The following is a 25,975-nucleotide window of genomic DNA, read 5'->3' as shown; positions in this document are numbered from 1 at the left end:
TTAAAGAAACTGGGGCACACCGGGAGAAGACTGCTGTATTTGACTGAGGTTAAAAGGCATCAGGGGGTGGTCCTGAGAAATGGCTGGAGTCGTTGGAGGGATGGCTGCTGAGGAACGCTGGCCTGGGCCAAGAAAGAGCCCAGTCCAGGGAAGTCTCTGGACAAAGGAAAAACTCTCACTGGCTCAGTACATCAGGCTTGGAGCATGGCCAAGGTAACAAAGAATCAGAAAGGGGCATATGGGAGATGGCCTTTGTTTCCCCAGATACGAGGACAGCTAGGAGAGCAAAGGAGCACTGTGCCAGGCTAGCAGAAGAAGGCAGGACATGGGAAACTAGAGGTGACTGAGAGCCTTCTTGGGGAAGGTCAGGCCAAATTCAGTGGAGAAATGGGGCTGGCCATTTACCATTTAGCTTCCTGCACTTGGCTCCTGCCCCAGATTTCCTCACACTGTAGGGAAGAACCTTGGCCCTCTGACCAGGTGACAGAGCATGGGTTTGGCTGAAGGAGCCAAGAGGGAGGGCCAAAGTCCCAAGGTCCCGATATTGGAAGGAAGAAACCTGGAGCTAAGCCAGGGCCAGTGGCTGTGGAAAGTTACTGGCAGTGGGATGATGGGAAGCCATGAGTCTGTGTCATTTACCAAAGTGAATCAGTGAAAGGACTTCCTGAGGAAAAGACCCATCACCCACCACTGGAAGAAAAGGAGGCCCAAACAGTGGAGTGGGGAGGGGGATTCCCTGGGAGAAAAGACTTGCAGGCTCATAGAATCATGACTAAGTGAGAGATGCCAGACTCAACTGGGAAAGCATTCTGCTCCAGGGAAGCCTGAACAGGAGGAGAAATGGGCAAAACACCATCTGTCACTTTGCTGCACAAGTTGAAGGCTTTAACTCCTTGTGGCCTTGCAGTGCTGGGTACGGAGAAACAGAAATTGGCCGCTCCTTGCAATTTGTCATCAACAAGGCCACCGAGTCAGCCCTCTGAAGTGTCTGCCTGCCAAGATGCCCACTGTCTAAACAGCCCAGCAGCCCATCCTGATCAGGGTACCTCCATCTCTCCTCTGCTCTCATTCCCCCCCTCCTTTGCTTGCTTGCTTGCTTCCTTCCTTCCTTTCTCCCTTCTTTCTTTCTTTCCTTCCCTTCTCCTTTCCAAAAATCTCCTGAAGGTCACTGGCACACTGATAGATAGATCAGCATCCACTCAGAACCAAAGCTCATGAGCCCCTGCCAAAGTTCCTTTCTCTAGACCAACCAAACTACTAGTTAAAGCAAAATAATAATAATAATAATAAAGCAAAATAGATGACAAGAAAAATCTACCTCTCTCCCCATACATGCAGGAGTAAAATCTCTTAAAGCAAACAAACCACATCTCTGATTTGCCATCCTAAGGCACGGTACAGTGGAAAAGTGCTAATTCTGGGGGATGGGGAAGTGTCTAGCCTCTGCTACTGGCCCAAGCTCCCACAAACTGTGTTCCTTCAATTCAAGGGGCTCTTGGCTCCCCAGTTCTTGTGAATCATTGAAAAAATTAACTTTACAAAGGAATGTGACCTTTCTTTTGAACCACCTGCTATCTGATCTCTCCCACTAATGTGCCTTTCTGGTGCTTCACCAGGGCCTGGAGGGAGTCTAAAATCTTATGGTTTCTACCAAGCTGAAGACTTCAAAAATGTAGGCCTGGATGACCAAGGGAGAAACAGTGTAGATTAGTTTGGAGAGCTGCATCAGTTTCCTCAACTGTAAAATGGGACTAATAATAGCACCTTAAGTCCCAGCACTTAAAGCACCCTATAAATGACAGGATGCTGGCCATGAGGTAATGAGTTGTTTTGTCTGCAGGAGCTCATGGGGGCATCCAAGAAGCATAGAAGGCTTGTCCCCTGCATCATAGTAGATGAACTCACTGACAAGATCATGGGTCCTGGAGACGTACTGAAGTTCAGGGGCGTGCTAAGGAAGCAAAGCTGGAAGGGCTGGCTGACACGCTGGACAAGCCCTGAAAGAATAGAAGTTGTTTGAGGGCAGCTTTGTCTTTTTTTTTTTTTTTTTGCAGGGCAATGGGGGTTAAGTGACTTGCCCAGGGTCACACAGCTAGTAAGTGTCAAGTGTCTGAGGTCAAATTTGAACTCACGTCCTCCTGAATCCAGGGCCGGTGCTTTATCCACTGCACCACCTAGCTGCCCCCAGCTTTGTCTTTGTATTCCAGCACTTAGCCCTGTGCTCTGTCTAAAGAAGGGACTCAGTAAATGTTTATTGATCGACTAGGACAGTCAGGGTTCAGAAAGATCTTCACAAGCTAGAACATCAAGAAGGAAGAAGGAATTTGAGAGGCCGATGTAGCCAGACCCTTGGGCCTAAGACTCTTCCCAAGTATATGGGGAAAGCACAGGCAGACAGTGAAAACCTGGCCAGGGCTTTTAAACGCAAGTAGATGAGGTGGTGTTTATTCTAGAAAGAGTCACTAAAGCTTCTACAGGAGGGGAAAAAAATCGGAACTTCAGCACCATGGATTGGAGTCAGGGAGAGACATGCAAGGAGACCAACTGGGAGGTGACTGCAATAGTGTGGGTGATAAACAATGAGGGCCTGTGTTACGCTGAGTGAGTGAGTGCAGAGGAGATGGCAAAGAGGCAAACTGAGGCTTGATGTTAAAAGAAGAACTTCCCAACAATCAGAGTCCCCCAAAGGTAAAGAGGCTGCCTCTGGAAAGAATGATCTCTCCTTCATTTAGAAGCATTCAAGGGGGACAGCTAGGTGGCACAGTGGATAAAGCACCAGCCCTGGATTCAGGAGGACCTGAGTTCAAATCTGGTCTTAGACACTTGACACTTACTAGCTGTGTGACTTTGGGTAAGTCACTTAACTCTCATTGCCCTGCCCAAAAAACAGTAGTAGAAAGACATAGAAGCATTCAAGGAGCAGCTAGGTGGTGCAGTGGATAGAACACTAGCCCTGGATTCAGGAGGACCTGAGTTCAAATCCGACCTCTTAAATCAAATCCGGACACTTAACACTTACTAGCTGTGTGACCCTGGGCAAGTCACTTAACCCCAATTGCCTCACCAAAAAAAAAAAAAATAGCATTCAAGCAAAGGATAGATGAGCACTTGGTGGGTACTCTGTGGAGGGGACACTTGTTCAGGCAGGGGCCTTGCTACGTGGTCACCAAGATCTCTTATTAACAATCTGAAAATCTGTGGTTCTCTTTTTCTGTTGCTGATGTCAGTTCACAAGAACAAAATGAAAATAATATAAATAAGATTACATGAAACCAAGTAACCCTCAGTTTTTTCCCCTGTCAGATAACACACAGCAAAGGCAAGATAAATGGTATGGTGTATAGAGTGCTAGACTTGGAGACAGGAAGACATGAGTTCCAAACTTGCTTGGCCACTTACCAGCTGTGTGACCCTGGGCAAGTCCCTCTATTTGTTTGCCTTAGTTTCTTTAACAGTAAAATGGAGATAATTATTGTTGTTTAGTTGTGTCTGACTCTTCATGACCCTGTGAACCACAGCACACCAGTCCTATCTGTGAAGTTTTCTTAGCAAAGATACTGGAATGATTTGCCATTTCCTTCTTCAGTGGATTAAGGCAAAAAGAAGTTAAGTGACTTTTACAGGGTCACCCAGCTGGTAAGTGTCTGAGGACACATCTGAACTCAGGTCTTCCTCGGTCCAGGTCCGGCACTCTATTCATTGTGCCACCTAGTTGCCAAGGAAGTCAGGATGGGAAACTCATTTGGGGGGGATACAGAGGCATTATTTCTGATTGTTCATCTATGGGCTGTTAATCCTAAACAGTAGCTTAAACTATCTCCTCATGACTCAGTCAAGAAAGTGACGGGTTATATTAAAATATTTTAAAACCTCCCTTAGTGAGCAAATAGGAAGGAATTCCTTAGTAAAGGGAATTCTTCTGTGATGGGAAAAATCCCGCCTAGCTTAGGAGGCAGCAGGACACAGTGGAAGGGGAACTAGATCTAGAACCAGAGAACTGGGGTCCAATCTCACCTTGCTACTCACTTCTGGTGTGACCCTGGGCAAGTTGTTCACTCTGGCCTAAGGTTCCAAAACTCAGGGTTTGGGATTAGACGATTGTCAAGGCCACTCATAGCCTAAACCTTGTGATTTTGGTACACTGGATCCTTAAAGCATACAACTGGTATACTCTTTCTAATACATAAATAGGCTTGGCCTTTCTACTACATTTGGATAGTCTATACATTTGAACCTAGGTAAAAAGCCATTGGGGGGGCAGCTAGGTGGCGCAGTGGATAGAGCACTGGACTTGGAATCGGGAATACCTGAGTTCAAATCCGGCCTCAGACACTTAACACTTACTAGCTGTGTGACCCTGGGCAAGTCACTTAACCCCAATTGCCTCACTAAAAAAAAAAAGCCATTAGGGGCAGCTAGGTGACACATTGGATAGAGTGCTGGGCCTGGAGTCAGGAAGACCCAAGTTCAAAACCAGTCTCAGATACTTACTAGCTGTGTGACCCTGGGCAAGTCACTTCACCCTGCCTGCTTGCCTCAGTTTTCTCATCTGTAAAACAAGTAGGAGAAGGAAATGGCAAACCACTCCAGTATCTTTGCCAAGAAAATCCCAAATGGGGTCATGAAAAGTTGGATCTGACTGAACAACAACAACAACAACAAAACCCCCCCATATACTACAGGAAAGAGGAAAAAGCACTATTATGATCTAAAAAATAATTATTGATATAATAAAATATTTTCATTTTGAAAGGTCATCATAAAGGTTTATATTTTTCTTAATATTAATTTTCTGGCCCAAGGGACAGTGGCACTCCCTTTTTACTTTTATAAAACAAAAGAAAAGAAGTTCAGATTAATACAAATTGAATTAACTGCCCCCTATCTAGTCAAGGTGTCAGACCTGGTTCTTTTGGGATTCAGAAAAGGTACCTAGCAGGCTTGCCCCATTCAAACATTTGGGTCAAAGGTCGGAGCTAAATGGTTCAATCCTGCTTTGTTAACTATCCCGATTATAGCCTCCCCCAATGGGAAAGGGCAGCATCACTAAATCCACATGACTTATGTGTCGTCACAGGCCTCCCTACCCCATCTCCAGCTGTCTAGTCTCATGCTCATCTGCCTGGTACAATGCGCTCTAGGCCAGTGGGGGAGGTGGGCAGTGGGCTTCTTTCCATCTTTGTTCTACACGGCCCAAGGACTTCAAACATAAATTCACAAGCCTTATTATTGACAAACAAAACAGAAAGTGGGTACCATTTAAGACAAAGAACTAATGCAAATCAATACTTTCGTCATACCAAACAGAAATTCAGCAATAACTTCTTGGCTAAGAATGGGCACCCATAAATCTTCCGGCCTGAATCTCTGACTTCTTTCCATAATTAAGGTCATACAGTACAGTGCCCCACCCCCAATAAGATCTTCTGAAGAGTGTAATACAGCCAATTTGGGTAAATGAGCTGAATTTCTACCTGTGTATCATGTTCCAACTCGTGTATACGTTTAAGAAACTCTCTGGAACGATACTGAGAAATTATGAATCTGACATGCAATGTTGTATCATTATAGCGCTTTCCCTTAGATCATGATGACAACAGCTACATTTATATGGGGCTGACTATGTGCCAGGCACCGTGCTAAGCACTTTACAAATAGTATTTCATTTGATCCTCGCAACAGCCGTGGGATGTAGGTGCTGTGATTATCATCTCTGTGTTACAGATGAGGAAACTGAGGCAGACAGAGATAACTGACTTGCCTGAAGTCACAGTTAGTAAATGTCTGAGACTGATTTTTTTTTTTTGGTGAGGCAATTAGGGTTAAGTGACTTGCCCAGAGTCACACAGCTAGTAAGTGTCAAGTGTCTGAGGTTGGATTTGAACTCAGGTCCTGCTGAATCCAGGGCCGGTGCTCTATCCACTGTGCCACCTAGCTGCCCCTGAGACTAGATTTTAATTCAGATCTTCCTGACTCCAGGCTCAGGGCTCTGTCTCCTGCACCACATGGCTGCCTCAAATTATTTTGTCTCTATCTTCTTTGTATATGGCTGTTCACATGTTTTCTTCCCCATTAGGTTGTGAATCCTTAAAAGCAGGGACTGGGGTTTTTTTTAGCTATCTTTTTTTTTGAGGGGTGGTAAGGTGTAGAGCTTAGTACAGTGCCTGGAGTAAAGTGTTTAATAAATGCTCATTGACTGATCTGACTGCATTAAATTAAGACTGTCAAACAACCTCTGGGTTCATTTAAAAAATTATGCTACTCCTGATCCCATTTTTTATATGTGATTTTTGTTTTGTGAATCATGATTTGCTTCTGCAAAAAAACAAAAACAAAAAACCAAAAAAAAAAACCCCGTTTACAATAATCCTGAGTCAGGGAAAAGGGAGTAAGTAACCCAATTTAGCCGAAGAGGAAACTGAGGCCCACAGTAAATAAGACAAGACATATAGAGATACAATTTAGTACTCATGATCTATTATGTAGGTCTACCCAAGAGGCATGTTCCACAGCACCTGATAGGTTTTTTTTGCTTTAAAAAAATGTTTAAAAAATGTACCCAATTTTAAGAATGTATTCAAACAGATGTTAATTTTATGCAAAACAAAAAGGCTTATTATACCATGATTTAAACGATTCCTATCTTTACCGTATCTTCAAATAGCTATTTCCACTGAATAACCCTGGTAAAAATATTGCAAATCCGTTTTTTTATGTCTGTCTGATAGTTTTTTCTCCTTTTGCTCAGCACAATTTGAAAAACTGTGGTAATGTTGCTGTCTGCGGTAGATGCCAGCCGTCCTTCAGCTGGAAAGGATGGACCCCTCAAGTCAGGAGTCTGAGCAGCTCCAGTCACATATTAGAGCGAGTCAGCCAGTGAAAATCCTAGGAAGAGAGAAGAATGACAGTCAGCCATGAGCACAGTCGTGCAGGCAGGAAATATTTGTCATGGGCTGTCCCTTCGATGATCAGTTTGCTAGAACTGTCCCCCTGTGGCCAGCCTGAAGAAGCGGGGTGGCCGTGGACATTCCCTCACATCCTCAAATGGACACGTCGCTTCAAAGAGGTGGGTATTTCCTCACGAGATGAGACTCTCAAGACCGCTGTGCCATGGAAGTTGCTGTGGCCACAACCACAAATAAACCCATCGGCTGGTGATCACCCTCTGTCGAGCCGCTCCCAAATTCGTCATCACTGGGGCCATGCTCAGTCAGCTAGGAAGCATTTATTAAGCGCCGACTATGTACCAGGCACTGGGCTAAGTGCTGGGGATGCAAAAAGAGGCAAAAGACAGTCCCTGCCCTGAAGGAGCTCACGCTCTCATGGGGAAGATGACAAGCCAATACACACAACTAAACTGTACAGGATAAATTGGAAATCCTTAAGAGAAGGAAGGCACTGGGATTAGGAGGGATTGGGGAAGGCTTCCTAAAGAAGGTGGGATCTTAGCCAGAACTGAGGGAAGCCAAGAAGGCCAGCAGTCAGAGCAGAGGAGAGTGTCCCAGGCATAAGGGACAGCCAGAGAAAGCACTGAGTCAAGAGACTGAAGAGGACGTGATACTGGAGGGAGAGAAGCGGGAGGAACAACGTATAAGACACCTGGAAAGGTAGGAGGGGCTGGTGCAGAGAGTTCTGAATGCCAAACAGCATTCTGTATTTGCTCCTGGAGGCAATAGGGAGCCACAGGAGTTTACTGAGTGGGAGGGAGGGTGATATGATCATACTTTTGTCTTAGGAAAATCTCTAGCGGCTGAGCGGAAGATGGATTAGTGGCTGACACATCAGATGTCATTGCAATAGTGCAGACAGGAGATGAGGGCCTGTCCTAGGGTGGTCAGTGCTTAAAGCATGGTCTGCTTGCTGGGACCTCCCAGAGTTCATATTTGGCTAGTGTAGGAACCCCATCAAGTCACAATGAGACACCACAGCAGGACTTCAGTGCAAGATACTTCCAGAAGTCATTCAAACAAGGGTTGGTAAGCCTTGTTGCTTGGTTGTCTTCACTTTCCTAGGATATGTCTCTAGATTCTTTTCCATTAGCTATAGTTTTTGAATAGAGATTAAAGGTTCAAAGCCATTTGAACCCCAATGATAGGTCACAAGATGAATAATAAAAAACCAAGTTATAAGGGGCAGCTAGGTGGCACAGTGGATAGAGCACCGGCCCTGGAGTCAGGAGGTCCTGAGTTCAAATCCAACCTCAGACACTTAATACTTACTAGCTGTGTGATCCTGGGCAAGTCACATAACCCCAATTGCCTCACAAAAACAAAAACAAAACCAAGTTATAACACCCGCATCAGGAAAAATCCTTGTACAAAGGGTAGGATTAATTCTCTGTAGGAAATATTCCCAAACAATCTAGATTTTGGATACAATTTAGTAATTAAAATAATCAAGTCCTCTTTATAGTATCAGGAAACAATCTGAAAACTTGAATTTCAAAAGGTTGTGAAAGTTATTTTGAAATGAATATAAGTGGAAGGGGATGGTCATTAAGCCATCTAGAAAAAGGAAATTTAGCAATATTTCTCTACCAACATTCAAGAGAAAGAGTCTGTATTTTAGAGAAAAGTAGATCAGTGGAACAGACTGAATAAAGAAGAATCAAAAACAACTGAAGTCAGAAACTCAGAGTATGATAAAGTCAAGAGCAGAAATAATGGGAGAGAACTCCCTATTGTCAAAAGGGTTTTGACATTTCATGATCACGTTAGAAGGATAAAATACAGTTTAAAAGAATGAGAGGTCATTAAAAATGGAAATATTCAGAATTACCCTGTATAAAGTCCTTTCTGGCTCTAAAATGTAAAAAGAGAGATTGTATTTTTCTGGTGGATATACCCATTCCAGTCAAAAGAAAGCTGTTTTCTAGAGTGAAGATATGATAACTTGATGCAATCGGAACAGAGACAGAACTATCCTATAAAACTATTGTCTGGTTCCATGTTTATCAGGTCATCTGATTAGTGGTTTCCCAGGAGCCTCCCTACCAGGAAGGGGACTGCTCCGGACAATGGCCCTGAGTGTTCCCAGTCACTAGAGAAGTAGAGCTGATCCTTGTTTGTGAATTTGCCTACTTGGTAAAATTTGTCTGTAACCCCCAAATCATATTCATGGTGCTTTCAGAATTACTTGCAGGTATTTAGAGTAGAACAAAATTTGTAACACTATCCTTGCTAAAGGTAAAGAAGGTGGCGATCAGCCTTCCTGGCTCAGGTCTCCTACTGTAAGCAAGTGGCCTTTTTGCCATCTAATTAGTGCTGTGGGGTTTGGGGTTTTGTTTTGTTTTTTGTTTTTGCATTTCTGTGCTTTTGTTGACGATTTTCCTGTTTAAAATGGTCCCTGTTGGGGCAGCTAGGTGGTGCAGTGGATAGAGCACTGGCCCTGGATTCAGGAGGACCTGAGTTCAAATCCGGCCTCAGACATGTGACACTTACTAGCTGTGTGACCCTGGGCAAGTCACTTAACCCCAATTGCCTCACCAAAAAAAAATCCAAAACCCAAAACAAAATAAAATGGTCCCTGTTGAGAAGGGTGTGATGTGTGAGAGAAGCTTCAGCCAGGCATGAGTTACGGTGCTGTTGGCTGTCGGTTCAATGTTAATGAATCAACAGTGTGTTACATCCATGATAAGGAAAAGGAAATTCAGCCATCTGTAGGTGAGGCCACTGGGGAAAGGGTTCAGGTGAAGGTGGGGATAGGGACTTAGCCCCGTACTGGGGCAACGGCCCAGGATTTGCGAGCTCAGTGTTCTCAGCGACTTTACAGAGAGCACTCTGGTCTATAAACCAGTCTCTGGGCCTTTGGCCGGCCTGCATCAGTTTCGGTGAACCGAAAGAAGCCAAAGACAGGCCCGTGGAGGCCGTGAGGCCCCCAGAGGACAGCAGGCTGGAAGGGGACGCCAGGCTGGAAGGCTCCTCACAGCAGCAGCACCTGTCGGTCTCTGTTCCCCTCCTCTTAGCCCCTTCCTGCTGCCTTCCTTCACTCTGAACTCCTTCCAGTCAGGCAGATGGCCTCTGCTGACAGTTCTTATGGACAGGAGTCTTTGCTAAATGCATGTGTGTTGCTCTAGGCAGTGCACATGGAAGGATCTTCACTCCAAGCTGGAGGGTGTAGGTCCCACTCTTAATTTACTAAAAGGAAGAAGGGAGCCTACGGCCAAGGCACAAAGACAGAGGCTGGGGATAGGAAAGGTGTAGTACAGAGTTCCCAGCTAAGAGAGAAGAGCTAGCCACGCCAATGGAGGAGGATATCATTCCGGGCAAACGAATGGTCAACGTGAGCATCAGATCTCAAAATTAAGCACCCCTTCCCTTCTGTCATAAATCAATAATAATAATAAATAATAGTAACAACAACCAACATTTATTTGGCTCTATGTGTGTGGTCTTAAAATGCACTTTTTTGAGGGGTTTGTTAGGAAACCTCGTTTGTGCCAAGGCCGTTGGGATGTAGTGGGCAGAAAGCTGCCCCCAGGTCAGAAAGACCCAGACTCCAGTCCCACCTTAGGCGCATCCTGGCTGGGCAGCCCTAGGCAAGTCACTGAACCTCTCTGTATCTCAGGCAATATTCTAGGCCAAGAAGCAACAAGCTTCAGTATCAACAACATTGTGTGATGGTCAACTGTGCATGCCTTAGCTCTTCTCATACAATGACCCAAGACAATTCCAAAGGACTCATGATGGAAAATGCTCTCCACATCCAGAGAAAGAACTGTGGAATCTGAATGCAGACTGAATCATACTATTTTTACTTTGTTGTTGTTTTTTTCTTTTTTTTGAGTTTTTTTCCCCTTTTGTTCTCATTCTTCTTTCACAACATGACTAATGCAGAAATGTCTAATGTGATTGTACATATATAACCTATAGCAGATTGCTCGCTGTCTTGGGGAGGGGTATATTTTGTATAAATACAAAAGTTGAAAACTACCTCTACATGTAACTGGAAAATAACAAAATACTTTTATGATTAAAAAAAAAGAAGAAGAAGTGGCAAGCTTCTTGGCTGTTCTCCATTGGTGGAGGAATTTGCTTCCCCTATACTGATGAAATGACAGATTTAGTAAAAAAAAAAAAATCTGGTATATCAAAACAAAATGTCAGTAATTTTTTAAAATGGTGAACAAGATAGAGAAGTAGGCCATAAATTCACATAGATTGGAAATAGGATTCAAGTGAATTAATGAACAAAGCAATGAAAACTTATAAAAGGCAGTGATGTTTAACACCCTCCCTGTTTGGCTAAGGTTTCTCCATCCTATGGTATTGGCCAACTACATATGGCTATAAATCCAAAAAGCAGGGAGGAAAAAAGGCAAAACCTCAGTTGAATCCAACAAGAGTTTTAAAAGCCTCCCAACCTATCCTCTGCCCTTGTTCTAAAAAGGAAGTCAGAGTTAACTGTAATCCCATCAGCATGGGGGTATTGTGGTGGGGGAAGATGGCAGCACTAGGGGAACCACAGCTGGGCACCCACTAAACACCAGCATTGACACCGAACACAGGGGGAACCGGAGGACTCTCTGCTGGCAGCACTTACCTGTTTCTTCCGACTGGCTTGAGGCTGAATCATAACGTTGATAAGGGACGGCACTGTTTTCTCAGCTAAGCTCCTCCTCAGAGCATTCTGCAGCTCTTCCGGAGTCTGTACAAAGTATCCCTTGCCTCCAAATGCAGTCATAATCTGCTCGTAATGGGAATTTGGCAGGAGAGAAACTGGAGGTCCCCTGCAAAAGGCGAGTAAATAGGTACTGATGTTTGCCTTCTCAAGAGATGTTCTGAAACAATTTGTTGAATTGGAATAAAAATCTTGTGTTTAGACTCCATATAATTCCATAGATTTTTTTAAAGCTTGTAAAATAAGTTCACAAAAAAGGCAAATTGTTAAGATAAAAAATACAAAGTATTTACCTAACTAAACAAGACTTAACTTAGAGAGGAAACTGTTAGAAAGAAGGAGAATTCAAGAAAGTTGCTAGAATATTGGTGGGTTATTTAACCAGAACGGTGAAATATTGTACACAGCAGAGAATCTTGATAGGAAAACAACAAAGAAGGAAAACAAAATTTTTATGAAAGTCTCTGAAAAATTTTGAAACAAAAGATAATTCTAGCCACTGCCTAAGGAACATCAATTATTCACCATGGAGGTGTCAGGCACCAATGTGCAAGGGAGAGTCTAGAAGTCAGCCTCTGATCTGGCTCCCACTCAACACAAGCTAGAACAGGAAATCAAGTCAAGTCTTTCTGATGATTCAAGAGAGGAAAATCCAGTTAGAAGGTTAAAGAAACTGACACTGTTTTCTTTGGATATTTGACTTTGTGTGATGTTAGTAGTGATATTACAATTCTGGCAGTCATCTTTGTTTTATTTAGAGCTTATTTCAAATTTTGTACAGAAATCCAGTAAGTGGATCAAGCCTTGAAAGTTTAGTAGCCATCCTAATTAATAGTATTCTACTGGATTAATTTCTTTTTTTTTGATGAGGCACTTGGGGTTAAGTGACTTGCCCAAGGTCACACAGCTAGTAAGTGTCAAGTGTCTGAGGCCGGATTTGAACTCAGGTCCTCCTGAATCCAGGGCCGGTGCTTTATCCACTGCACCACCTAGCTGCCCCTACTGGATTCATTTCTGGAAATGACAAACCACACCAGTATCTTTGCCAAGAAACCCCAAATGGGCTAATGGAGAGTTGGATATGACTGAAATGACCGAACAACAACACAGGATTCATTAGATTAGAATATTCCAACACCTTTACAAAAAACAAAAAACAAAAAACAAAAATTCTAATTTTAGAGTATAATGCAGGCCTGGGAATTGGCATACTTGAGTTCCAGGTGTCAGGAGTCCTTGGGATGGTTTTTACTTCTACAGGCCCCAGATGAAGACTCAAAGTTGAGGGTACAGGAAGGGAAATTTTGGCTCAAGGGGCCCTTTAAGGGGTTTTTTTGGGGGGGAGGGTGTTAAAGTTTATTTTTATATTTTATTTTAACTTTCTAAAATAAGACTTTACTGACATCTTTTGTTTTTTATATTATGTTTTCCCTAGTACCAATCCTCTTCCCTTTACCAGAGAGCCACCCCATCTAAAAATTAATGTTTTTAGAGACAAAAAAAGGAAAAAAGAGAAAAAAATCAGTACTACTGATCAATACATTGAAGAACTCCTAAAACTTACACAATGTGCAAAACCTGTGGACATCCCACGGTCAAAAAAGGGTGGATCAGGAACATCCTCTTACATCTCTCCTTTTAACCCAGACTTATTCTTTTGTTTTTTTGTTTTTAATTTTTGTGGAGCAATGAGGGTTAAGTGACTTGCTCCATCCTATGTCACATAGCTAGTAAGTGTCAAGTGTCTGAGGCCAGATTTAAGTTCAGGTCCTCCTGAATCCAGGGCCAGTGTTTCTAATTCTTTGCTATCACAAAGAGAGCTACCTTTCTATTTATTTATTTTTTTTACCTTTCTATTTTTTAACCAGGGTAAGAATGGTTTTGATGACTATGCTTTATAATGTAGTTGGAGGTCTGGAAATGCTAATTGTCCTTCATTCCTATTTCTTTTCCTTTGATATTGTACATCTTTTGTTTTTTTTTTCAATAAATTTTGTTATTATTTTATCATGTTTTAGAAAGTATCTCTATAATAATTTGATTGACATAGCATTAAAAGTATAAATTAGTTTCGGTAGTATTATCATTTTTATTATGTTGACCCTTTAGCTTTAAATGTCTTTAAATTTAAAGTAGTTTGGAGCCTACTGGACTTTCCCAAGCAATAACAATCTTGGTCCTGGTCTCTATGACATAAACTCTTGCACACTGTAAGTTATTTTAGTTCAGCCATTGGAAATTCACACAAATCAGTGCACTTCACAGTCTGATTCCTGTGATATTTGGAGACTGAGGAAGAGGATGAGGGAGATGAGGCAGCTGTGGTGGAGTAAGTAAGCAAGACAACCTTACCACAGAATATACCCAAAAGGTCACTTGGCCTCATAGGATGGGGCATCATCAACAGGACCTGCTCCTGCCAAGGCAGAATATCGAGTCATCACAGGCGGTGACAGAAAGAACCTGTGATGCCAGCATTCATATTCAATGCTGCTAACTCAAGTCTGTATACCTGTTTTAAGCCGACAACCGTCAATTCTATGCACTAAATGGAGACAAAGGATACAGGGCAACATAATCGGCAATCCCCAATCATTGACATTTGGTTTTGGAATACACTGTGAGATGTATTCACACACACACACACACACACACACTCTCTCTCTCTCTCTCTCTCAACATATCTCCCTTTACATGAAAGGAGGACGATGCCCTCTTAGCCTGCCCTTCCATGAGCAGGTGAGGACTCTGTGAGGTAGGAAAGGGCAGGAAGCCCCGGGTCATTACAGACTATGTACAGAACATAGCATCACACTCCTAAGTGGCCTGCTGGACCAGAGTAAGAACCCTAATGGCTAGATTCTACTAAGCTGGGCAGCAATCTTGTATGTAAACATGGTTTATACTACTTCTTTTCGCTTACAAGATTTAGACAATTTACTATCTTATCTGAACTTAAACATTCATTAATCCCTCTCAAAAATGGATAGCACTAAGGGGCAGCTAGGTGGTGAAGTAGATAAAGCACTGACCCTGGATTCAGGAGGATCTGAGTTCAAATCCGGCCTCAGACACTTGACACTTACTAGCTGTGTGACCCTGGGCAAGTCACTTAACCCTCATTGCTCTGCCAAAAAAAGAAAAAAAGAAAGGAAGAAAGGAAGGAAGGAAGAAAAATGGATAGCACTTTATAAAGAACTACATTGACAGCATCTTTGGCCTTTAGAGGAGGTAACAATCTAGACCTTATAATTACATAAATTGTACAAAGAATATTTTAAAAATAATTTTAAAACTAAATCAACATGAGAATAGAAGATACATTGGGATTCTTAAAATGTGTTTCTCAATAAGTCTGAGAGTCCAAGTTTTATGATACTCACACTAGGGAAATTTCTCCCAATTTTGTTATTTCTTTCCAGGTATCAGCATCAAAACCTTGATAGATTCCATTATTATTCACCACAATGAGAAGGATTGGCAAATTATGCCTGAAACAAATGAGAGGAAACCAGACTTAGTGGCTTGGGTTCAAATCAAGGCTCTTGGGTTTCCCTGTGTGCTTATGTGACCTAGGCATGTCACTTAATCCTTCTCGGCCTTGATCTCCCTACCTGTAAAGGGAAGGAGTTGGACTGGATGACCACAAAGGTGCCTTCCAGCCCCAGGGCTATAATCCTAGGAAAGAAATCCTTCATCATTCTAAAGCCACTTCCTCTCTTTAAAATGGATTTTTTAACAGAGATGGGCACAGCCATCTCTGCATGTTCTGTGCATATGAAAGTCAGACCAGAAGTTATGTATTGTTAGCTGAATAGTCTCCACTACAGTCTTCCTTTAATGCCTCATCATGGTGCGGAGATGGATGACCTTGCATCTTCAAAAGCCAGGTCAGGAAGGGACAGGCTCTGGGAGGATCTGCCATGCTGGAAGAAAAGTCGTTAGTGCAGACACGGTAACATCCTCCCTGTCTTCTCAGGAGGAGCCTGGCCAAATTCTGAGAGGCCCTTTATCAGACTGGCCACTGGGTGAGGAGTTCTTCAAAGACACGCTATGAAGGAAGCCTTAGAGAGTACCTAGTTCTTCCTTGCTAGAGAGAGCACTCAAACTGGTGAAGTCATAGATCACAGTTAACTAAATCAGCATATATGTGTTGAATAGCCCCCATATGCCTAGTACTGTGCATGAGGGTATAGGAGAAACAAGAGGAGTCTCCTTGCCCTCAAAGTGCTTTACAATCTGGCTGAAAAAAAACAAACAAACCAAAGAATAGACACGTTAAGAAATCAAGGAAGCCAAGGTAATATAATTATGATGAAAAGATGAAATCTCACGAAATTATTGTAGTGAGTGATAAAAGCTAAGAATTCCATTGTCTAGGTACATATTTTCTGGCATCAAGTTGACTCATAGCCGGGAAGTAACTGAGCTATGTGGTCACGTCTGGTGGCAGGTGATATTTTCTGGAAACTTCTAACACTTCCGAGTTTGCCAATACATTCAAGCATCTTACAAGGGACTGGGAGTTATCCTAGGAGGCTCAAGCTAACATTTAGGCAAGAACTACTTTTTTTTTTTTTAGTTGGGTTTTTTGTTTTTTTTTTGTGAGGCAATTGGGGTTAAGTGACTTGCCCAGGGTCACACAGCTAGTAAGTGTTAAGTGTCTGAGGTCAGATTTAAACTCAGGTCCTCCTGACTCCAGGGCCAGTGCTCTATCCATTGCGCCACCTAGCTGCCCCCAAGAACTACTTTTTAAAGATGTCCGGTCTTCTATTTGTTAGCTGCTCATGGTCTCTCTTTGAAATGTCAAAGTTTTATATACCAAAACTTTTATATATCAAAACTTAAAAAAAAAATCATTACGGGGAACAGCTAGGTGGCACAGTAGATAAAGCACCAGCCCTGGATTCAGGAGGACCTGAGTTCCAATTCAGCCTCAGACACTTGACACTAGCTGTGTGACTCTGAGCAAGTCACTTAACCCTCATTGCCCTGCAAAAAAAAATTTTTTTTTAATCATTACGTACATAAATATCACATTAATTTGAATGGAAGTATGAATAGATGAAATGTGGATTTATAAAATACTCCTACACAGCCTCACTCTGGCTATAAACTATGTTCTATAATTTCCTGAGAGCTTTCCAGAAATGAAAATGGAAGACAATAAGAAAATTAATACTAGAGAAATAACCACTGGGCTGTGGACCTCTAAAAGGCCATAAAATTTTTACAATTGGTCTATAAATGCATAAGAAAGCAAACATACCTTCTTTGCACTAAATAATTATTCTTTTTGAAGTTACGTTTGTGATTATTAAAATATAAATTCAATTAAAAGTGAAAATATCAACATTTTGGAAAAACAGTTAACACATATTCTTTTAAAGTCTACAAAGCACTCTTATGTATATTATCTAACGTAAAATCATGATGATCATTTAAATGTGAGTCCTATAGCGCTTGAAGAAAAGCCTGTCCCTGGAGGGGAAGTATGCAGTGATTTTGTGAGCTCTTCTATGAGCTATCAGCACTTTTCAAAGAAGCACCAGGTCATATGGAATCAAAAGTAAGATGATCCAAGCCAAGGCCTTGGGATGGCTTTGTAGGTGGCATTAGGACTTAGGAACCATGTTTGATGAAGTAGCAGTTACTATGTCTATATGCACATTAACTTTTCATATGTAGGAAAAATTGGCATGTCCTCCTTTTACCTGCAGATGGTTTCCACTTCCATACCGGAGAATCCAAAAGCACTGTCTCCTTCCACACAGACCACACGTTTTTCTGGATTTCTATCCTTAGCCACCACTGCAGCTGCGATAGCAAAGCCCAAACCAACTCCCATTGTCCCAAAAGTACCAGCATCCAGCCTAGAGGGAAAGAGCTCAAATGATTTCCATTCTCAAAAAAAGAATTAACACTACAGAGCTGTGAGACCACAGAGCCTCACAATCCTTAGGATCTTAGCCAATAAATGACTGAGAAAAACTGTAAAAGTCAGGTAAGTACATTCTAAATCATTTAAAAAGTTATTGTACAATTGTCAAAGACAGTCAATATTACAAAATTCCATAACTGTTCAAATTTGAAAATTAGCTTTCACACAATGTAAGAGACATATTTATACTTAAATTAATTTTGATCTTAAAATTAAATTTAATAAAATGGATAGAAACATAGTCATTGAATACCTACTTTTAGAAATCTTCATATGGGGCAGCTAGGTGGCATAGTGGATAGAGCACTGGCCCTGGACTCAGGAGGACCTGAGTTCAAATCCAGCCTCAGACACTTGACACTTACTAACTGTGTGACCCTGGGCAAGTCACATAACCCCAATTGCCTCACAAAAAAACCAAACAAACAAAAAAGAAATCTTCATATAAAACTGCTTTAGTATGTCAAGATATTTTTCACTAACCATGTATAATCATTGGAAGAAGCTTTACTAATTTTGAATTAATTCATCTAATACACATACACATGTGCACATAAATAATGGCAATTCTCTTACAAGAAAAATTCCTTCTACCTGTGACGAGGAAGATAGTTTTGAAGCACAGTCCGTCCAATATCCATAGTATTTGCTCCTTCACTCACTATGATACAGTCTCTTGGTAGCTGTTCTTGGATGTGGTAGAATACTGTATAATAATTCATAGGCAAAGATTTTTGTGATGCTAATTCCTAAAATTATAGGGAAAACCAATAAAGTAGTTTTATTAGTAGAGTAAGGATTTATGGGAATAAAAAAACCCAGAAAAATAATGAGAGAATTAAAAGTTCCTATCTTAGGTAAACTAGTTTTGGGGAATTCTATCAGAAGGATTAATACATGAATAGCAATGAATATGCTTATAAATGGCTGTGAAGAAGGACTAACTAACTATGTTTGGAATTCACTTCTTTTGTATATCCCATTCTTAAAATCCTTAGTTTTCTTACAAGTTCAGTTCATATCACCTTATATAGGAGGCCTTTCCCCAATTATTGGATATCTTCTCCCAATAAAATTATTATGTATTTATGCATTTATTGAGTGTATACGTATATATGTATATGTTGTCTCCTCCTATAGACAGAACACTCTATGAAGTCAAGGACCTTTTATTTTCCCCTTTGTATTCCTATAGTGCCTTGCACACATTCTTGCTAATTGATAGGCTGCTATGATACATGTGGGTATATCTGTAAAGAAGAATACTGTGAACACAAAGCCAGGATAAAAAGAGGGAAAGGACTATTTCTTCCCCTTGAACTAAGGTGCTTCCCAGAGGAAATTCTGATTCATGAAAATATGATAGAGGAAGAAAATTGAAGCTAGTTATTATAAATTAGAGAAGCCATCACTGAGGAAAAATTTTACCAGCTAGCATAATGCTGAACTCAGAACTCCAGAGCTGCATTATTATTGCATTAGATTCTCACAGCAGTCCTGTGAAGTTGTTTTATTTACCCCACTCTTCCAGTTTAGGAAACTGAGGCTCAAGGAGCAGATGGTGTCTCCTCTAAAGAAGAGTTGGCAAGTAGGCACAAGTGGGCTCAGGATTTTGAGCCCAAATGTAGCCAGCCCCAGCCCAGCCGTCACACCTGAGAGCCTCTCCAAAGGTTTCTATTACCTTGGATGCTTCTTCATTGCTCTTCATTTTTTCTCTCAGTATCTTCCACCATTCAGGACTAGAAGGATGTTGCCATGGACTTTTGTTGTAATGTTCTAAAAGCTAAGAAAAAATCTTAAATCAAAATACCAGCATAAAAAGCTTTTCTGTAGGATAATACACATATCACTTGTACTTCAGTTTTTTAAAGGTAGCAAATGACCAATTTTTTAAAAAGTTAATTTATAAAATATGACATTTATTATTCATATCAACAAAGATTCCCTCCAGATCATGAGACACACTTTCAGACTGGCCTATCAGAAGGTAAAGCATTCCCTAGCTCATCACATACCCTCTAATAGGTAAAGATGGAACTCCACCCATTCACCTGAAATCCTAGCACTGGATCAGGTTCCTCTAATAGCCTCAACCCAGTGAAGGGGTCCTCGCTGATGTGGAACGCCGCTGAGTTTAGGCCTTTCTACCACGGTAAATACCATCGTTTTGGCTGTGAGAGCTAGTCTAACAAAAAAAGTATGGCTGAATGAGCCCTTTTTACACAGCAGCTAAAATATTGCTCTATAATGTTATATCTTCCGTGGGAGCACAAAGTGGAGAAGAGAATACCAAGATCTGGCTGGTCCCAAATTACAGATGATAAATCTGTATCAATGGATCTTTTTTTTGACTAAAGAAATATTGAAAAATATTTCTAATGTCTGTAAATTACATTCCTTCCAAAGTTAAATTACATTTTTCAGGACACCTGAATGACTAAATAATACTCTTATTGCACCAGCTCACAAAATTATAAAATGAGAGAATTCATAGGTTGCTATCAGAGAGAAATCCCAAGTATAACTCCAATAAATATGGTTGCCAAACTCCAGAGCTTCCAAAGGAAATATCACTGCACTCTTCTTGCTCTTAATTCATATAGTTTCCAGAAATTCCTAATTTACATATAAATGTGAGTATGAAGAGCTTCAATTTCATATGTCTAAGTAAGTCACATAGTTTGGATTTTTTAAAAAAAATAAATATTCAAAGACTCAACTGACTCAAAAAAGAATGTTCTAAAAATGTCTACATAAGGTCTTACCTGTGCAGTGACAGCATTTATATCACCTAACAGAGCCACAGCAGGCTTAACATTATTCCCTAGCTCTTCTGCACAGATATCAACCTATAAAGAAATGCCAATAGTGGAAAAATGAGTTAGTTCTTTAATAAGTATAATAAATTAGTCCAAAAATATATATTCAGCTCCATGTAATGGATGTTCAATATTCTTGAAGAAGGTTTTGGGAGGCAACAAGTCCTACTAAAAGCAACCTCTTAACAGAAGAAAAAAACCAAGGCATGATACAATAGTGAACTATGACCACCAAAGTAGGTCAGTGTGAATGGGGGCTTAGTTTTAAGTCAGCCTTCCTGAACTTTGACATAGGTGTTACTTAGTATCTCCATTCAAGAGTAGTTAATCTGGTTATTGCAAACCTGATAGATTGGAACGTTTCCATCAGTTCTGTACAAATTCTATTCAACCATAGCAAAGCAACAAATCACTCCCATTTGTCTAGCAGTCAGAATTTCAGAAATTCCAGAACAACTGGAATAGATACTAACCTCAGGATAAGCAAAAATAGCCTGTGGGTGAGCTCAAACCTTTGCACAACACTCTAATTAAATTCAGCTGAACAAGTCAACAAACATTTATTAAAAGCCTCTTGTATGTCTGGCATTAGGGACACAAAGATAACAGGGAAGAAATGAAAACTGTCTTTGCTCCCCAAGGAGTAGAAATAACATGTACATAGATAAGTAAATACAAATTCCATTCAGAATAAACAGAAGTAATTTGGGAGGAGAAGAAATTGAACATCTGGGAGGGCAATGAGGAATTTGTGTAGGAAGCTGCACTTGAGCTGAGCCTAAGGATTCCAAGAGGGGGAGGTGAGGAGGGAGAAGATCTCAGGTACAGAGGACAGGCTCACAACATTGTCGTGTATGGGAAATAACACACAGGCCAGTTTGGCTGGAACTAGGAGTGCATGAAGACAAGTGTAACAGGAAACAAGTCTGGTATGATAGGTTGGAACCAGAATGTGACGGACTTTGAGTCACAGCTTAATCTGATATAAAATGCTGTCATTATCTAGTTCAATATGACAATATAAGGATAGGTACTAGAAAATGACATACTGCTACTGACTGAAGGGAATAGGTTTTATGATCATTATTATCAAGTATATAAGCAGTTTCAATAGCCCCTGAGTACAACGTGCTGAATTAAGAATTGATAATGATAGCTTTGAGTCATCGAGAAAAGGTTAAGTTTTATACACTATATAGTACAGCAATGTCTAACATTTGTGAGAAAGGCAATCATCGAAAGGAATTAAAATTGGAAAAATATTAGCATTTTAAAAAGTTATTTATTTATTTATAAAAAATTACATGGATTACATCATTCCCCAGTGATATCAGATGAAATCATTACTGTCATTGTAATCTATTGTAATGCTTAAAATAATAAACCTTTCATAGGACAACGAGTTGCTTTTCCCTTTATTTTATAATTTAGTACTTCTGTACAGGTCGATATGAAGTGGGAGCTTTTGCTCAGTCTAGTTTTTGAAAATGGTTCCAATTAATTAAAAGAAGGGAGCCTATCCAAAAGGCATCTACGAACAACGAGCAAAGATTATAAGAAGATAGTTCAAGGAATATAACACAGAGAACTCTCACTTAAGTTTCTTTCTTACTCAGACCTGGATAATCTGCACATCAGCTCGAAATCTTGGTGGGAGTCCAAAATGCAGAATCCAATTTAACCTGGCACCAAGCAGTATGATTACATCAGCATGTTGCAAAGCCCTGATAAAAGAATGAAAAGATACAAGGTATAATGAACATATCTTACATTTATAATATGGAAATGCTTAATTATTATTTTTAATTGTTTGGAAAATCTAAACAAATAATTTGTCACTATAGAAATGAGTCCAAAACCCATATGACCTTTCATTCTAAAAATGACTAATTAAAATTCATTTATTTATGAAAGTGTCCTTATTGATTGCTGTTCTCTAAATGAGGGAACACATAAAAAACAACACACCATGTTTGTCATTCTATTTTCTTTGACTTCTCAGTCTTTGTTATTGAAAAGATAGATCCATCCATCCATCCATCCATCCATCCATGTTTTTTTAATTTTGTTTTTTGTGGGGCAATGAGGGTTAAGTGACTTGCCCGAGGTCACACAGCTAGTAAGTGTCAAGTGTCTGAGGCCAGATTTGAACTCAGGTCCTCCTGAATCCAGGGCCAATGCTTTATCCACTGTGCCACCTAGCTGCCCCATTTGTTTTTAATTACTAAAGTAATTTAAAGTCTGTTTTGGGCTGAGGAAATGTCCCTGAATTAAGCTTGTTTCACGGAAACATCTATTCATCATCATAAGACCTTGAATTCCTAAGTGTTGTCCATGATACTACAACAGGCACGATAGAGTTTATGAAGTTTGGGCTGAGAAGCTGGTCCTTTACTCACAGATTTTTTTAAGCCAATGGGAAGACAATTCGATTGCTTTGACTATTAAACAGCTTCCTAATGAAGCCTCCTTCCTGTTGGCAGTCTCTCCTCCTCTACGCCATGCATCCTTCCCACCTCTGATTACATCTCGTCCCTGGCTTACACATCTTTAGGGTTCCCTCACGGAGAAATGCCTTGGCCTGGCACACAATACCCCGGGCAATTCAGGTGCAACCTACTCTGCAGACTGATCTGTACAAAGTCCCTTCACAGTCTATGTTGCAGTCAAACGAAGGCCCTGTTCTCACCTGTCTCCAAGCCTTTTCAGGAGATACAAAGACAAAAACAAAGCACTCTCTGCTGAGAAGGACCTTGATGCTGTATTCATTTGAAAACCCAACTGCATCTGATTTTATTTTTATGTCTCTGGAACACAGCACAACGCACAGCACAACACTCTGCAAATGCTTGTTGAATTAGGTTAAAAAATGCATTAAAATTCATTAATTTAGGACAACTTCAAGGTCAGTCTAAAATATAAAAAGTTTAGGTTATAGATTATTTCTTTTGTTCAGTTGTTTTTCAGTCATGTTGGACTCTCCATGACCCCATCTGGGATTTTCCTGGCAGAGATACTGAAAAGGTCTGCCATCTCCTTCTCCAGCGCATTTGACAGATGAGGAAACTGAGGCAAACAGGGCGAAGTGACTTGCCCTGGATCACACAGCTAGTGTCTGAGGCCAGACTTGAATTCATGAAGATGAGTGTTCCTGAGTTCAGGCCAAGCGCTCTATCTACCATGCTACCTAACTGCCTCAGATTATTTCTGGAGAAATAAAGTTTTATTAATTTTGAGCATATACTAATTACCAATAAAAGCTTTCCACATCTAAGTCTTATGAAACCTGATTTAATTGATAGCCAAAGGATGCGGAGACTGCAATATCTGTATACAATGTAGCAACAGTTAATTCTCTTAAGTAGTTTGTCAGTTTGTGATCTAGGTTACAGTATTCATTTGCTTATGACAAAATCTGAATTAACAGAACAGTTATGCAGTTGGTTGGCACAGTATATAGAGTTCTGGGTCTTGAGTTCACACACTTATTAGATAAGTGTCTCTGGGAAAGTCACTTAATCTCTCCTAGCTTCAGTTTCTTCAGCTGGAAAATGGAAATAACAATAGCACGTCTTCCGAGGGTGGTTGTGAGGGCAAAAGGAAACCATATCTGTAAAGCGCTTTGCACATCTTAAAATGCTATATACATGCTAGCTGTTATCTTCTTCTTCATTATCACCACCACCACCACCATGGTTTTACTGAACAGAGACCAGAAAAAAGGTGTCAGGGGATTTCAGACTCAGCAACCATCTAGTCCAACCCATACCTGAAAAAAAAATCCCCTCTATAACATAGCTGGCAAAGTCATTCAGCCTTGCATAAAGACATCCACTGAGGGTACCCCCCTCCTCCCATGATGGCTCATTCCACCTCTGGATCCTTCTACTTATTAGGAAGCTTTTTCTTCAATCCAGCCTACACTTATCTTTGAGTTCCTTCTAGGGACACCCATCTCTTTCCTCTCTCTCTCTCTTTTTTTTTTTTTAGTGAGGCAATTGGGGTTAAGTGACTTGCCCAGGGTCACACAGCTAGTAAGTGTTAAGTGTCTGAGACCAGATTTGAACTCAGGTACTCCTGAATCCAGGGCCGGTGCTCTATCCACTGCGCCACCTAGCTGCCCCTCTTTCCTCTCTTCTATGACAGCCTTTCAAATTTTTGACAACAGTCACTATGACTCCTCCAACCCCTGGATCTTTTCCTTCCAGGCCAAACACCCCCAGGTCTCAACTGATCTTTAGACAGTACAGAAAGTCACGTCTGGGGCCACTTGGACAGCTGGCACGTGACTCCCAGTTCAGGGATATGCGGCAAACATGCTCTTCGTTGGTCTCAGTAAGCACATTCTTGATGTTTCCAAATATCCTCCATATTAACTTATTTGCAGGACGATGGGGTGACTCACCAAACATGTTTTTTCCTAAGCTTACTTCAACTTACCTTCCTATGCACAATGTGACGGGTTTCAGAAAAGTTGTCAAAGGAAGCCTACTTTTTATCATGCATGACAGTGGAGCAGCTGGGTGTGTCAGGATGGATTAAAAGGTGGGTGTGATGACTCCCTGACTGAACTCTTCTAATGAATTTTTCCTGGATTCATTAAGGTCATAAAATCCTAACTGAACTTAAACCAGCTAAACTGTCCCACAAACCTGGATCTGGCGGCAGCCACACAGTTGGGATGGTTGTCAGGAACAACACCCTTGCCCATGGGCGTGGGCAAAAATGGCAGGCCACACTGCTCGACCAACTTTCTGATGTTATCTTCAGCATGTGCGTAAGCAGCACCTGGAACAAGAAACATGGGATAAACTGCTTGGGTAATCTCTGGGTAAGTATCTACTGTAGAACTTGATGTAATCCATGGAGAATTATTTGTCTATATGTCCCAGATGTTTTCTTCTATCTGTTTATTTATTTGGGGAGGGGGCAGGGCAATGAGGGTTAAGTGACTTGCCCAGGGTCACATGGCTAGTAAGTGTCAAGTGTGTGAGACCAGATTTGAACTCAGGTCTTCCTGAATCCAGGGCCGGTGCTTTATCCACTGTGCCACCTAGCTGCCCCTCTCCTATCTGTTTAAAAACTTTCCTCCCTTATCTTTCCCAGGCTAGAAGAGCAGCAGCCACAGAGGGTCCTGATCCCCAAACCAATCATCCTGGAAGCTTTATGCTCCTCCATTCTGACCCAGGATGGTCCAAGCATTCCTCGCAATCTGGTGCTCTTGCAGGGGCTCATCACTGTGATTCTGGATGTAATGCAGACACCTTATTAACACAGCCCATGAAGCACAGAACTCCAGAGCTCAAGCAATCCACCAGTGCTGGCTTCCCCCAGGAGGGGAAATTACAGGCATGCACCACCCCACCTGGCCTTCCTATCTCCATCAAGTCTCCAATCTAAAATTGTTACTGTGATTTTGGTTTTATTTTTAAATACTTGAAAAATTACTCCTTTATCCCAATTATGCCCAATACTATTCCTTGTCCATGTTTTACTGCTTCGGTTTTCATTATGCCTAAGTGTCTCTTATATTCATCAATTCTTTTAGGTATAACTATTTTCCACATATTTCATAGATGAATACAATACTAATAAC

The 25,975-nt window shown here is 41.2% G+C and overlaps 1 protein-coding gene across 1 annotated transcript in view; it reads right to left on the bottom strand.

Moving 5' to 3' along the window:
* Positions 1-6,455: 6,455 nt before the first annotated feature.
* Positions 6,456-25,975, bottom strand: part of HACL1 (2-hydroxyacyl-CoA lyase 1) — a 41,121-nt gene continuing 21,601 nt past the window's right edge. Inside the window, exons 9-17 of the mRNA XM_043965847.1 lie at positions 25,032-25,167; positions 21,998-22,103; positions 20,326-20,409; positions 19,242-19,343; positions 18,155-18,309; positions 17,334-17,492; positions 15,003-15,110; positions 11,542-11,728; positions 6,456-6,885 (exon numbers count right to left, since the gene is read on the bottom strand). Coding sequence (XP_043821782.1) covers positions 6,853-6,885; positions 11,542-11,728; positions 15,003-15,110; positions 17,334-17,492; positions 18,155-18,309; positions 19,242-19,343; positions 20,326-20,409; positions 21,998-22,103; positions 25,032-25,167 — 1,070 coding nt within the window. The 3' untranslated portion in view covers positions 6,456-6,852. The remainder of the gene's footprint in view (positions 6,886-11,541; positions 11,729-15,002; positions 15,111-17,333; positions 17,493-18,154; positions 18,310-19,241; positions 19,344-20,325; positions 20,410-21,997; positions 22,104-25,031; positions 25,168-25,975) is intronic.

This window comes from Dromiciops gliroides, chromosome 5 (genome assembly GCF_019393635.1).
Source record: "Dromiciops gliroides isolate mDroGli1 chromosome 5, mDroGli1.pri, whole genome shotgun sequence".
Classification (NCBI taxonomy): domain Eukaryota; kingdom Metazoa; phylum Chordata; class Mammalia; order Microbiotheria; family Microbiotheriidae; genus Dromiciops; species Dromiciops gliroides.
Note: the sequence above shows the minus strand (reverse complement) of the source record. Positions and strands in the feature narration are given on the sequence as shown.